Source organism: Triturus cristatus, chromosome 6 (assembly GCF_964204655.1).
Source record: "Triturus cristatus chromosome 6, aTriCri1.1, whole genome shotgun sequence".
Lineage (NCBI taxonomy): Eukaryota > Metazoa > Chordata > Amphibia > Caudata > Salamandridae > Triturus > Triturus cristatus.
In genome coordinates this window covers 39,699,493-39,713,429 of record NC_140589.1, presented here as the reverse complement: position 1 = coordinate 39,713,429, position 13,937 = coordinate 39,699,493, and the positions used below count along the sequence as shown (strand labels likewise).

At 44.0% G+C, this 13,937-nt stretch overlaps 1 protein-coding gene across 1 annotated transcript in view; it reads left to right on the top strand.

Annotated features, from left to right (window-relative positions):
* Nucleotides 1–13,626, top strand: part of LOC146813720 (uncharacterized) — an 83,409-nt gene extending 69,783 nt beyond the window's left edge. The window contains exon 2 of the mRNA XM_085610205.1: nt 9,224–13,626. Within this exon, the coding sequence (XP_085466331.1) occupies nt 9,483–12,047 (2,565 nt within the window). The 5' untranslated portion in view covers nt 9,224–9,482 and the 3' untranslated portion in view covers nt 12,048–13,626. The remainder of the gene's footprint in view (nt 1–9,223) is intronic.
* Nucleotides 13,627–13,937: the final 311 nt, after the last annotated feature.

The following is a 13,937-nucleotide window of genomic DNA, read 5'->3' as shown; positions in this document are numbered from 1 at the left end:
TGTATTTCTTCACCATTTTCAAATGGGGCTTTTAGATTGGAGCACTGCAGCCAATCAGCACATGGGAACATCACCACTGACATTCCACCAAAGAAGTGGACAACATCATAGATGGCAGGAAGTGCCGCAAAATTTGCATGCATAAAGTTCCTGCATTCTTCTACCTTTTAGTAATGTGGCGCTTTTTCACTCCTGTCATTTGCCTCGTGCTTGCTGCTATTTTTTCTTTGGTTGCTGTCCTTTGCCTCTCGAGGTTATCCTGCGTTTTACCTCCTCGCTGTGAAGGATTTAGCTGCTGATCCACTGGTGTTCTACTACTGGTCTCTTTACATCTCAATATATTTTAAATCACCAACAGGTAAGTGAAAAGAGCTTTTGTAGTAGAATTTCACCCTAATATTTACAGCCTTCGTTCACACTTTCAATGCTGCCCAGTTTTAGAAGTCCGGCAGGGCTAGGGGGGAGGGGGATTGGGAGGGAGAGGAAATTGATGGGGCATGACGTGCCCATACTTTAGTAATTTTGAAACAAAACCACGATGTGGCACGGCATAACCATACTTTTGCAATTTAATGATACATTTTGTCTCCTTTCTGTGAAAAGCTAACTGTCCCGGGATGGTTAATGACGAGCTCAAATGCTTCAGCTGCAGTGGGAGGCAGGGAATTTCCTGTGCTGTGAAACCCGAAAGTGAACAGACAGTCCTCCTTCCCAGAACGAAGTCTGTTCACCTTCGGTTTCACAGCACAAGAGACTCCCTGTCTCCCACTGCAGCTGAAGCTCTTCAGTTCTCAGATTTAACCGTCTCGGGACATGATTGTGTTATATGCGCTCTATTTTAGGCAAGTCCTGACACGTGACTGCCTTTGCCTAAATCCCTCCCTTTTCTAGAATTTGGCCTGACGTGCTCATGGGGTGTCTCTTTTCAGAGCTGCGCAGTTTGTCTGGGGCGGTGATTTGAGGCCTGGCTGCCCTTGTTACCTGGCTCCCGAGGTCAGAGTGTGGATGGGTACACATCCCTGTCATAATCTAGCCTTGCTGGGAGCGCTTCCTTCCCCGCTGTGTTTACCAGTACCACCACCACCAATACCGCCACCACCAATACCAACCCACCACCAATACCACCACCTCAGAGCCTCTCGCTCACTAGTAATAGCAGGGGCACTGTACGAGGCTGGAGCTGCAGCTGATACCATACCTACCTCCCTCCCTCCATGCCTGCCATAAAGTACAGCCGCCCTGCACCAGGAGGTGAAGCCAGGACCCTGCTACAGCTGGAGTGTTTTTAGTAGGCCAAAGATAGCAATGACATTATGTAATGCCACACTGCACACTCAAATCACAGAGAGGGAAGGAAATAGCTCCCCCCCCCCCCATCCCGCTCTTCCTCCTGAGCCGTGACAGTGTAATCACAGAGTGAAAGGTGTTGGAGCGCTTTGTTAGTGTTTATAGCTCGGATCATATGTAACTCTCACTTCACACTTTGTATCTGTGAAATTTACAACACTTACACATCTTCACTGCGCTATTTATCACTACTTTGAAGATGTCGCAGGTTGTTCTCTTCCTCTGATTTTTACAATCAAACAAGCGGTCGAGAAGGCCCTTTATTGCAATGCAATAGGTCTCTTATTTGCGAGAGTTTAAGCTATTAGTATTGGAAATGACGCCTTTTGTTTCTGTTTTAAAACTCAAAACATAAATGAAAAGTATTATCCTTTACTTTGCCAATAGCTCGTGTGAATGCGAGACCTTTTGCATTGCAAATGCTTATTTTATTACTTTTATTAGGTAACTCAGTAGCATTACCTTTCCATGGGGATAGTTAAGTGCATTCAAACAGTCAAGATATATGGTGTTCTTAGTTCTGGATTGCTAATGGTAACTACGAGATCTATACCTTTGTCCCATTACCTTGCACGTCATTGTGCCCCGGTCCCATAGTCTGGGCGGGAAGACAGAAAGAGTAGAAAAGAGGGGAGGGAGGAGAAAAAAGGGGGGGGGGCTCTCTGGCCTCCAGAGGTGACGTGTTGAGGCTGCATGATCTGCACTGTCTGTGCACCAGTGGGTACCGTCTTCCCCATTCTTTCCTACTCGCCTGCCGTCACGGTCTCATTTTGGTCCAGTGAGTAAGATCGTAGGTAGCTCTGTAACGGTTCCCAGATATCCCAGGGGTGTGATTGTGTAGGCAGAACGCTGTGTCTTTGAATCAGTCAGTCACGCGCATACTCCTGCAACGGCCCCAACAAATTGTGATTCTCCTCTTGGCCAACAGTAGAAGCATAGCCTCTAATTTCCTGCTTGTCACCTGCACGATGCGCACATACCCAAGCAACGCAACCAGATGGGAGTGATCAAAGGTGTGCTGGTAACGTCGCCTCCAGCTCCTCAAATGTAGTTTCACACTATTTTGCAATATCCAGGCAAGACCAGGCCAGGTGTAGGAATGTTGCATTTGAAGCCCAGCATCTCCCACATCTCACATCCTCAGGCCAATTTTGTGCAACCATTCCGGTATCCTGTAAAGTCTGTGTATGAACTTAAAGTGGATCACGCTCTACCTGTAGTAGGGGACAGCTCCCTGACCTGCGTGCAGCAGTAAGCCCATTTATCATCTTCCATGGTGATCCCCAATATCTCCTCCCACTCGCTTCGTGCCAAAGGGACATTGATAGGTGCCATGCGCTGCATGCCTTAACCTCTTCAATGCCCGTGACAAGCTGGTCTCGTCATGGGCCGCGGTTGCGCTGTGCCCATGACGAGACCAGCTCGTCATAAACCCCGCCCGCTAATGCAACGGCCGGCACAGGGCGGGGAAAGGGGCGGGCACTGAAGGGGTTAATATTACCTGGTAATGAGTTTTATGCAGTGACAGATTACCTAGAAAGTCCTTTAAAACCTAAAAGGTTGTGGGCGCTATCGGGAACGAGGCGAAATTGCCTTGTAACTGCAATCGGAGCTGGTAGTATGTCATTCTGTCAAGTAAGCCTTTATTATTCCCCGACAGCGCGCTGTCCAGCGATATAAAGGACCCATCGGGGAACACGTTCCCCCATAGTGTGTAACCAGAGCTTCTTCAGTCTCTGGCGTACTCCTGTGTCCCCAGAGAAAGGTAGCGCCGGGTGTCTCTGCAACGACATTGAAGGGGCAAACATTGTCTGTAGTTGTGCCCTGCGTCTCAGCTCTCGCCATGCCCAAACAGTGCATCCCACAATGTATATATCCGAGCGCAGCTTTGTCTGTGGTCTGTAGAGGACCATGTGTAGCGGTGTTGGAGCAGCCTGGTCATGTTCTGGTGCAGTGTGCTCCATGAATTGGGTCGGGAAGAGCCTGAAGAACCCAAACTGGGATTGCGCACAGTTGTAGTACAACTCCATGTCTGGGGCACCCCAGCCCCCTTGGCTCGAAAAGCAGCATCAGAATCTCCCAAGAGACACTGGGTTTATTTGCCCAGGCAAGGGCGATCATTCGAATGCAGTCTGCGCCTGAAGTCAGTTCTAAGGGGTAGCAGGAGGTTGACCAATGCACACAGAAACTTAGGGAGCACTACCATCTTTGCTATGGTTATTCGTCCCGCGAGGGACAGCGGTAATACCGTCCAGCGGCCTAAATGGCTCTAAAACCAATCCATGAGTTTCCCTTAATTATATCGCCAGAGTTCCTCATTGTTTAGTCTGAGCCAGATTTCCAGATATTTCACCGGGGTCTCCGCCCAGATAAGTGGGTATTCTGACTGGATCCGGTCGGTGACCGAGGTCAGCGGGAAAATAACCGCCTTCCCCCAGTTAATGGTGATACCTGATAAATCACCAAATCTGATTATTTCCCCGATTAGGGGGTCTAGGTTCACAGCCGGGCGCTTGACATAGTCACGTCGTCCGCATACAGCGACACCAGGATCACTCTTTGGAGGAATGCTAGGCCGCGGTGCACGTGGTTCTGTCTCAGGCGAGCAGCGAGTGTCACCATGGCCATAGCAGAAAGGAGGGGGGGGGGGACAACGGGCAGCCTTGTCTCGTGCCACGGGCCACCATGATGGGGGAGGAGATTATTCCATTTATCCGTAGCCTCGTTGTCGGAGAGGAGTAAAGCAGGGCAACTAGTATTACAAATTTAGGGCTAATGCTGAAGCGCAAAGAGATACGGCCACTCCAAGGTATCACAGGCCTTGGTGGCATCCAAGAAAATTGCGGCAGCTGGGAAGGAGGAAGGGAATTATTTCTTGCATGGTCCCGAAATAGGTGCTTAAATTGTGGGGACAAAACCACACTGATTGGGCCGTACCATTGTGGGAAGCAGCGGGAGAAGCTGTGTCGCGATTTAATTTAGCTAGAATTTTATGATCCAGGTTAATCATCGATCGTGGTCTGTAGGAATCACAGAGCAGTGTATCCTTATCTGGTTTAAGTATTGTGATAATAAGCACTTCCGGGAGTGCTGGGAGCTCCAGCAACTCCTCATACATGTTGAGGAGATATGGCGCCAGCAGCAGAACGAACTCTTTATAAAAAGCGCCAGTCAGTCCGTCCAGTCCCAGGGCCTCATCCTCTGGCAAGACACGGATCACTCTTATTACCTCCTCCTCTGAAAATGACTTGTCCAGATATCTGTGGTGGCCTTCTTCCAGCCATAGTAGCTGTATGGATTCAAGAAAAGGGTTCAGATCAGGGTGGACATCAGATTCTCGCAGCATTGAGTGAAGAGTAGGATAACAAGGAGGGGCACCCCGGGGAGGTCTACGTTGTTCAAAGGATTGCTTTGACTGCCGGGCATCCATTTTCCCCATGTTGGCTTGTCACTCCTGATTACCCCCAAGGAATGCACCGGCGCTATGGCAGCGATAAATATTCTCGCTGCGTTGCACCGCTATATGCAGAGTCCTTCTGGGGGCCCGGTGACGCTACCTGTAATGCACCCCAGTCTCCAACGGTGCCAGTCAAGGGATGATAGCTGTGGCTGGATTTGGCACCACCTTCAGTAATGATAGGGCGTTGTCCCCTTCCCTCGCAAGGTGGTCGCAGCTAGAGGCCTTACAGGTCAAGGCCTGCATTCTTGGTGGACCTGCACTAATCTTGTGGCTACCCCCGTCTTTTGGGACTTCACGCAGGCGTTCATTGCAGGGCGCTCTTATTGCTGCACTGTCCCCTTTTGTCACCTACTGGACCTACCCGGGTGCTCCGGTCGCAGCCGATCATCCGGGCGGCCTTTTTCGCCTTTTCTCTAGGAGCTGTGTTAGTGCATAGGGGCCCTCTCTGTTTCACATTGAGCCACACGGGCCCTGCCACGCCCAGTCACTTCACACCAGGCCGAGCGGCCTTTGCCGATTCTTTGTTGGAGGGAGTTGAGCGATCCCGCCCAGCAGCCTCCCGCTGTGCTTCTCACCTTCTGGGATCAAAGAGGAACTCCCAGAGCCACCTCTCCTCGGGCCTGTTTACCCTAGCTGGGCCACATTCACGTTGGGCCCGCAATGATTATCTGCTGCGGCCTGCGGCAGGAGCCAGTGGTGCGATCCACTCAGTGCCTCACAGATTTCCGGCCGGCTGTCGCTGCAGGATCGGCACACTCCAACCATTCTCTCGCGGACCCTGCGACGGGTACCCAAGCTGCGTCGTCTTCTCCTACACCACTGCTGCCCAGGCCTGACTGTTTCGTTGCTTCCAGCTCTGCCTCCGCCATCTTTCTATCGGGCTCCGGGTCGAGCCCCAGGCCTCATCCATATCACCCGGCTGCTCGGATGTAGGCCGTTTCAGTCACCGCAGTCATCTGAGCCCCGCAAGGCCTACGCGTCGCTCGGCATGCCTCAGCACGTCCCTCGGGGCACCATGGTCGCAGCCCCTGCTGCTGCGCGGTACTTGACTTCCACTTGGTTCCACTTGTCCCCCTGTCACCGATCGAGGACCGGGGGAGGCAGCGGCTAGATGTGGACACACCTTGAGGTCCTAGACAGTCCAACTCCGCTCCACCACAGCGGTGTTCATGCAGAATTGCACGGAGTTGCCATCTTGCCGTCTCACGCAGCTCCGCCAGCCTCCTTTCCATTATACAGGTCTTGGCATGTCTCGGACCAGATCAGCCTATACCACAGCAGGTGTGCCTCAGTCACCTTCGTTTTGGGGGTACAATGCCTGCATGACTTGCCAGATTATGCTGGAAAGCCCATCCAGCCGGCAGAGCCTAACAGAGTGGCAGCCATCTTGCAGCCGGGCTCACTAGCACCCTCCCCTCGAGACTACAACTTTTTAAGTGTGTTAGTAGAATTCAATTGCACTAATTTCTCCAGAAAATGAGGGGCAAGGTTCTTCCATCGTTGGTTAGTTTTTACCCTAAGAAAAGGACACAGAAAAAGGCTATATTAGACTTTATTTTTAAATTTGAACTTGTAGCCTAGTTCAGCAAATCCGAATATTATGCAATCTATTCTGGCAAAGGGGGAGTTTAATTTATTGTCCGTCAGGTATATGTCCTCTTCGTAGGACAGAGCATCGGGGGCAATTTTGTGAAGAATTGACACAATTCGTGTTACAAAAACTCCCGGGCTGTTCTAGCCCATAAGAAGTAGTGCATAGCACATTTGAATTCCCAAATCGCAAAAGGCAGACCAGTCTTGGCTCACAGGAACATTTTTCTTCACTTTAAATGTTTTCCATTTGAAACCAAATAATTGTATTGTTCAGTTATAAATATGGCACTTTGTCTACTAGCCTACAGGGAGAAATGTCTGTGTTTGTAAATGTGACACTTTGAAAAGGAAGAAAATTAAAATGAAGAGACACCTTAATTATCAAGTTAATTCTTAATTTTAATTTTCTCTCATTTAAAATCATTCAGAAATATCATTTTGTTCTCATTCCCCCTTTTATTTAAGAGTTAAATACCTCAGTTAATGCCTCAGTTCTTGACCTCTGTGACCCACTTGGGTCATAAATCTGAATTGGGCACTGCTCATTATCAGACTCTGCTATCTGGAGCCTGATAAGAAAGTAAAATAAACATAACCTTCCCATAACTTTAAAAGGAAAACAACACTTATTTATTACGGTTCTATGTTAAAAATTAACTCCTGGCTGGAAACTACTCTGAAGGCTTTTGCGAGCTACTGGTAGCTCATGAGACACCTGGTGTAAATAAAGTCAACCTCATGGTTGGAGATTTTGTAAAAGTGAAAAACAAGCGACTTGTCTGGAAGGGCAGGTTTTCAGATTCTTTAGGGGTAGAAGGATCTTATTTCTTAGGCAAGAATATATGATTGGGACAATGATAATTACTGGAGAAAAGAAATCCAGGGTGAGAAGAATCATGTAATGGTACCCAGGGAAACCCAGGCTGAGGAATCTTGTGTAACAGATTCTAGGGAAACTTGGAGCGAAAATTCATACAGAACTTATGGTATCCAGGATAGGAAGACCAATTGTGAAACCTAGATTCTTTGACTTTGTGGTAATTGTGTACTGAGGGGCATTGAATGTTGTAAATAGTCTTTTCAGTGTACTTGTTTTCTGGGACTATTGAGGGGATCTTCTGTGTGCAGTTCTTTTTAGTCCTTCAGATGTCTCTTATTTAAACTTGCATTTATTGGGATAGTTTATATCAACCAAATCGTATAGTGTTATTTAGCTGTGTCTCATTTTATTTTAACTTGCAAATTTTATTCTTTTGCTGTATTACCTAATTTTAGCTTTTTGTTTTTTAATTAAAAGGGGAAGATGTGTTGTGTTTATGGCATGGGGCCTTGGTGTTGCTATAGGAACATGTTATTCCTAGAATGCTCAATAGCATGAGCACTGCAATGTGGGGATGTAGGGTGGTTGCGAAAATGGTGTAGGTGATGCCTGGGTTTTAGTCTAAGGATAGAGAATATAAATTATTCACTGCATGTGGATTTGTAATTCAACAGCTTGCACCCACTTGTCGCTTGTTGTCCTGCACCAGCATACATTTTGTTTTCTTTTTAAGAGGTACCTCACAGGGGCCCAATGTGTTTTACAAAATGTACTCATTCAATCCACGAAAGCCAAAATGTCAATATGCATGATTGCAGTTTGGATAATGTGTACTGAAGAGAGGAGCCTGTAACGAATGTGGGGTGGCCAACTCTTCAGCATGTTACAATCATGACCTGCAATTATGGCTTCTGTCCTGCTGCCTTCACAGAGTTCTGCAGGATGTGCAAAGTTCTGCATTTTGGTTCCCCACTTATTAACCCGATGATTCCTCCGAAATCAAATGATTTGTTAAGCAGACCAAAGAATGCAGCACACAACTACTTGCTGCAAAGTATACGTTTATCATCATGTTGCATTTTGGTGAATAAACCATGTGATTGGAAGCATCACAACTCAATTGGGAATATCAATTACATTTTGTAAATGTGTGCATTTTGTTAATCGCCAAATGCTTCTGTGGGGCCCCTCTAGGCTTTAACTGATAGAGGTAGGCTATATTGTATCTCTGTGCAATACAACCTTGAGTGATGATTTTCATATTCATAGGGTTTTTTGTTACAAGTTGGGACCTTGCAGCTCCAAATTCACATTTCAATTTTCAAAATCTACAGTGAGGTGAAAGGACTGCATACTAGCACTGTGAGATAAAATATCAAGCTCAGTTCCTCCATACCGATCTGATTGAGTGCCTATGGGTCTCAATTCACGATGATTGCAGCATTATAGGGAATTCTGTCTCTACTCTGCCAGACCATGGCTTGAAGTGGGAGCTCCACCATATCCAGACATGCGTTGGCTCTGCACTCTGACCTTTCAGCTTATAACAGTGCAAAACCTATAACCCATGTGATTATGGGAAATTGATGGCCATAGAAATAATTCCTGTACTCCCTAATTAGCCTATATCCAAACAGGAGAAAAAAATCCCAAGGCAAAAAAAGTATAGATGTTGGGTGGGGGCCATAAGGGAATAAGGCTTAATCTTTGCTGCAGCAAAGATTTTCTTTTCCTTAACGTGAACAGGATATGCATTCTAGATTTGAGTTGTAGGCAGGGCTAATTAATCACATGTAGCATAGTGTCTGTTCATCTATCTTGAGGCATACTGAATGTCTAATTGTCTTTGTCCTTCATATCTTTGTAGTGTTTTCAAGGTTTTAGTAAGCTTGACTTGTAAATGCAGTCAGTTCCTGTTTGTGATTTCATGTACATTATTACAACTGAGGTATGTTTATTTTATTCATATGAAATTTCGTTTTTTTCCTCTCTCAATCTAACAGGTGTCCGACAGACAGCCAGAGGGGAGAAGTTGGCTTTATTTTTAAAAGCTTGACGGACTTGCCATAAAGAAAGTGGTGACTGTGTTGTCTTCCAATGCCAGAAAACGCCTTTTTGGTACACATTATGAAGATGTTTGGCTTTTTTTCAGTTGTATAGCTATTGGAACAGATAAAAAAGCACATAATGTACAGACTTTAAGGAATCAAATGAGCAAAGTTTTTCTTCTATCTTATATGCAGCAAATGTGAGGACTCGAAAATGGAGCAAAATCTAGGAGGACGTCTGAGAGCTAACGCTGATGAGCAACCACATAAATGTACCGAATGTGACAAGGCCTTTAGGACAAAACAGGGCTTAAAACAGCATCAGATAACTCACACTGATGAAAGACCATACCAATGTACGGAATGTCAAAAAGCATTCAAATTAAAACATATGCTTACACTACATCAGCAAATCCACTCTGGGGTGAAACCATATACATGTACTGAATGTGCCAAGGCATTTAGAACAAAGGACAATCTAATGGTGCATCAGAGAACTCACACAGATGAACGACCACACATTTGTACTGAGTGTGACCATTCCTTTAAAACAGAAATGAGTCTAATCTTCCATCAAAGAACCCACTCTGCGGAGAGACCATTTAAATGTACTGAATGTAACCAGGCCTTCAAGTCAAAACGGGGTTTAAAACAGCATCAGATAACCCACACTGATGAAAGACCATACCAATGTACCGAATGTCAAAAAGCATTCAAATCAAAACCTGGACTTGTGGTACATCAGCAAATACACTCTGAGGTTAAACCATATACATGTACTGAATGTGCCAAGGCATTTAGAACAAAGGACCAGCTAATGGCGCACCAGAGAACTCACACAGATGAACGACCACACAGTTGTACAAAGTGTGACCATTCCTTTAAAACAGAAATGAATCTAATACTGCATCAAAGAACTCACTCTGCGGAGAGACCATTTAAATGTACTGAATGTGACAAGGCCTTTAAGACAAAAAAATGTTTAAAAATGCATTGGATGACCCACACTCATGAAAGACCATACCAATGTACTGAATGTCAAAAGGCTTTCAAACTAAAAAGTTTACTTAGGGTGCATCAGAAAATCCACTCTGGTGTGAAGCCATATACATGTACTGAATGTTCCAAGGGTTTTAGAACTAAGGACCAGCTAATGTTGCATCAGATAACCCACACTGATGAAAGACCATACCAATGTACCGAATGTCAAAAAGCATTCAAATTAAAACGTGCGCTTATGGCACATCAGCAAATCCACACTGGGGTGAAACCATATCCATGTACTGAATGTGGCAAGGCATTTAGAACAAGGGCCCGTCTAATGGTGCACCAGAGAACCCACACAGATGAAAAAATGTATGTTTGTACTAAGTGTGACCAGTTCTATAAAACAGAAACGGAACTAATCCTGCACCAAAGAACCCACTCTGCGGAGAGACCATATAAATGTACTAAATGTGGCAAGGCCTTTAAGACAAAACTGAGTTTGAAACTGCATCAGATAACCCACACTGATGAAAGACCATACCAATGTATCGAATGTCAAAAAGCTTTCAAATTAAAACGTGCACTTACTGTACATCAGCAAATCCACTCTGGGGTGAAACCATATTCATGTACTAAATGTGCCAAGGCATTTCGAACAAATGGTAATCTAATGGTGCATCAGAGAACCCACACAGATGAACGACCACACATTTGTACCAAGTGTGACCATTCCTTTAAAACAAAAACGGCTCTAAACCTGCATGAAAGTATCCACTCTATGGAGAGACCATTTGAATGTTCTGAATGTGGTAAGGCTTTCGCACTAAAATCGGCACTAACGGCACATCAGCGAATCCACATCGGTGAAAAACCATATAAATGCACACAATGTGACAGAAGCTTTGGAACAACAAGAGATCTAATGGTACATGAGAGCAACCACTTTGAGGACAGACCATATGACTGTAGTGAATGTGAAAAGGCTTTCAAGACAAAGCGAGCCCTACTGAGACACCAGAAAATCCACACTGGTGAAAAACCTCATAAATGTACAGAATGTGACATGGCTTTTAAGACAAAAAGATGCCTAAACGTACATCAGAGAATCCACAGTGGGGAAAAACCATATAATTGCACTGAATGTGACATGGCTTTCAGGACACTTGGGGCAGTAATGGTACATCAAAGATGCCACTTTGAAGAAAGACCATTTAAATGTACAGATTGTGACAAGTCATTTAAAGTAAAACAATGTCTGATGCTACACCAGAGAACCCACAGTGAGCAAAAACCTTATAAATGTACTGAATGTGGCAAGGCTTTTAGTTCTAACCAGTACCTAAAAGTACATCGTGTAACCCACTCAATGGAAAGACCATATGAATGTACTGAATGTAATAAGACTTTTAAGCTAAAACCATTGCTGATGCTACATCAGAGAATTCACACTGGTGAAAAACCACATAAATGTGGCATTTGTGATCAGGGTTTTATCTCAAAGGTGCAGTTAATGCTACACCACAGAGATCACACTGGTGAAAAACCATTTAAGTGTATGGTGTGTAATAAGGATTTCAAGACAAAAGGAAGCCTAGTGAGTCATCAGAGAATCCACACAGGTGAAAAACCATACAATTGTACTGCATGTGATAAGGCTTTTAGAACTGGAAGTGCATTAAGAAAACATCAAAGAACCCACTCCGATGAAAGACCCTACAAATGTATTCAGTGTGGGAAAGCTTTTAAAAGAAATTCCGTGCTAGCATTGCACATGAAAATTCACACTGGGTAAAGATCCTACAAATGCATGGAATGTGACAAGGTTTTCAAGAAGAAAAAATGGCTAGATAAAATCTTGAAACACATTGCGTTAAAAAAACAATATAAATGCTTCGAATATGACCAGGCAATCATATCTAAATGAGAGTAAATGCTACATCATGTTATGCGCTCTGGTACATAATGATTAAGTTACCGTTTTTTTTATCAGGAGGTCTCATGGAATACAGTAATATGTCTATGAAAAGCTACCTGTGTGAAAATTAATGTTTAAAAGGTACTTCTAGAGAGAGAGAGATGTGTGTGTGTGTGTGTATTTATTGCTACTTGCATTGGTAAACCTGCACAGGTGCTATGCAAAATGAGACACATTACGGAAAGGCCTTCAATCCAAGGAAAAACAGTCAACAGAAGCATTAAACAACCGCTAAAAGGTTAGAAAACGGAACTACAGAAAATAAAAGATAAAACAAATGCATAAATATCATGACATCTTAGAGCAATCACATGTTGATCAGAAGTGCTCCCCTTAGTGCCATGCTGTGAAAAACGACGTTCTCTATACAAAGACCTTTAATTTCTGCCCAAGCCAGGGGCTTCGCACAAATAGAGGTAAAAAAAAAACATATGGAAATTGACTAAATGCAGGTTTTAACCTAGAAAGGAGTGGACTCTCACACTTGGTAATGTTCTTTGGGCAGAATAGTGTATTTGTCTCTTAAGGAAGAGACAGGCATTGAGGATCATGACCTTGTCATAATAAAGGCAAGAAGTGACAATTATAGCGGCCATCCATTCCTAGCCAATAAAAATATGTTTTCCACAAAACTAGACACAGCTGTAAAAGAGAATCGCACAGATACTAGAATACTAACACAAATAGCTGATGGTGGTGTGCTTGAACAAATCTCAGCACCTGGTAATTAATTGGCAGCATTAAAGTTTATCTTTCTCTTTTTAATCCATTATGCCACTCAAGAAAGGGTTGCAAGGCACACTGTCTAGACCGTCTTGGCGATGATACCACATAGAAAGCAACATATCAATAGCCTGTGTTTTGACCAGGCTTTCAGTAGAATGTAAGTGCACAGGTAGTATCATAGAATAAGAATAGACTTAATCCATTTTTTATTCACAGATTTTAGGAATCCAAAGGTTTCTGGGTTATCACAGCAAAAAATGTGGTGCTTAGAGTTTGCATCCAAATCTCTTGGAGATTGCGCCAGCCAATCTATGTATTCCAATCTTTCAGAAATATTTGGGATTGTATGCTGAGAATTGAGGCAGTGGCTAGGGGCTGAAAACTATGAATTCTTCAGACACTTTGTTTCCTTTCTGATTTGTTAGTATATAGGAGAAAAGAGCAGGCCACACTTACTTTTTTTAAACATTTTTTTTATTTGGACATGAACATATTTTCACTTTTGTATTCACTGCTCTTTTGATTAGCTTATATATATTCAATGTTGATTTATAGAAGTTTATTTCAACTTATAGGTATGTTCATTAAAGGTGTGTTTGTAGATTTTTCATTTATTTGAAATTGTCAATATACTTTTTCTCTTATTTCATTAAATTCCATTATTTCAATGTTAGTTTTTTCAGCTCTTCTCTCTCAAAAATGTCAGTGTGAAAAATTGGGTTCATCCACTATGCCTCTCTTTTTTTAAATTGTGATCAGTTATGCGATTGTGTCGCTTCAGCAATTTTCACATAATTGTAGAGTTGCATCCCGTAGAATTTAAAAAATACAATACAAATTCATTATAGAACCACCTGCCTTCTGAAATTAGGCTGGTTATTTCAAGTGTCTCCTTTCTGCTTTCCTATCAAGAAATTTCAACTAAATAAATTCCATCTTGGCGATACTACCACCTAGAACGCAACACATCAATAGCCTGTG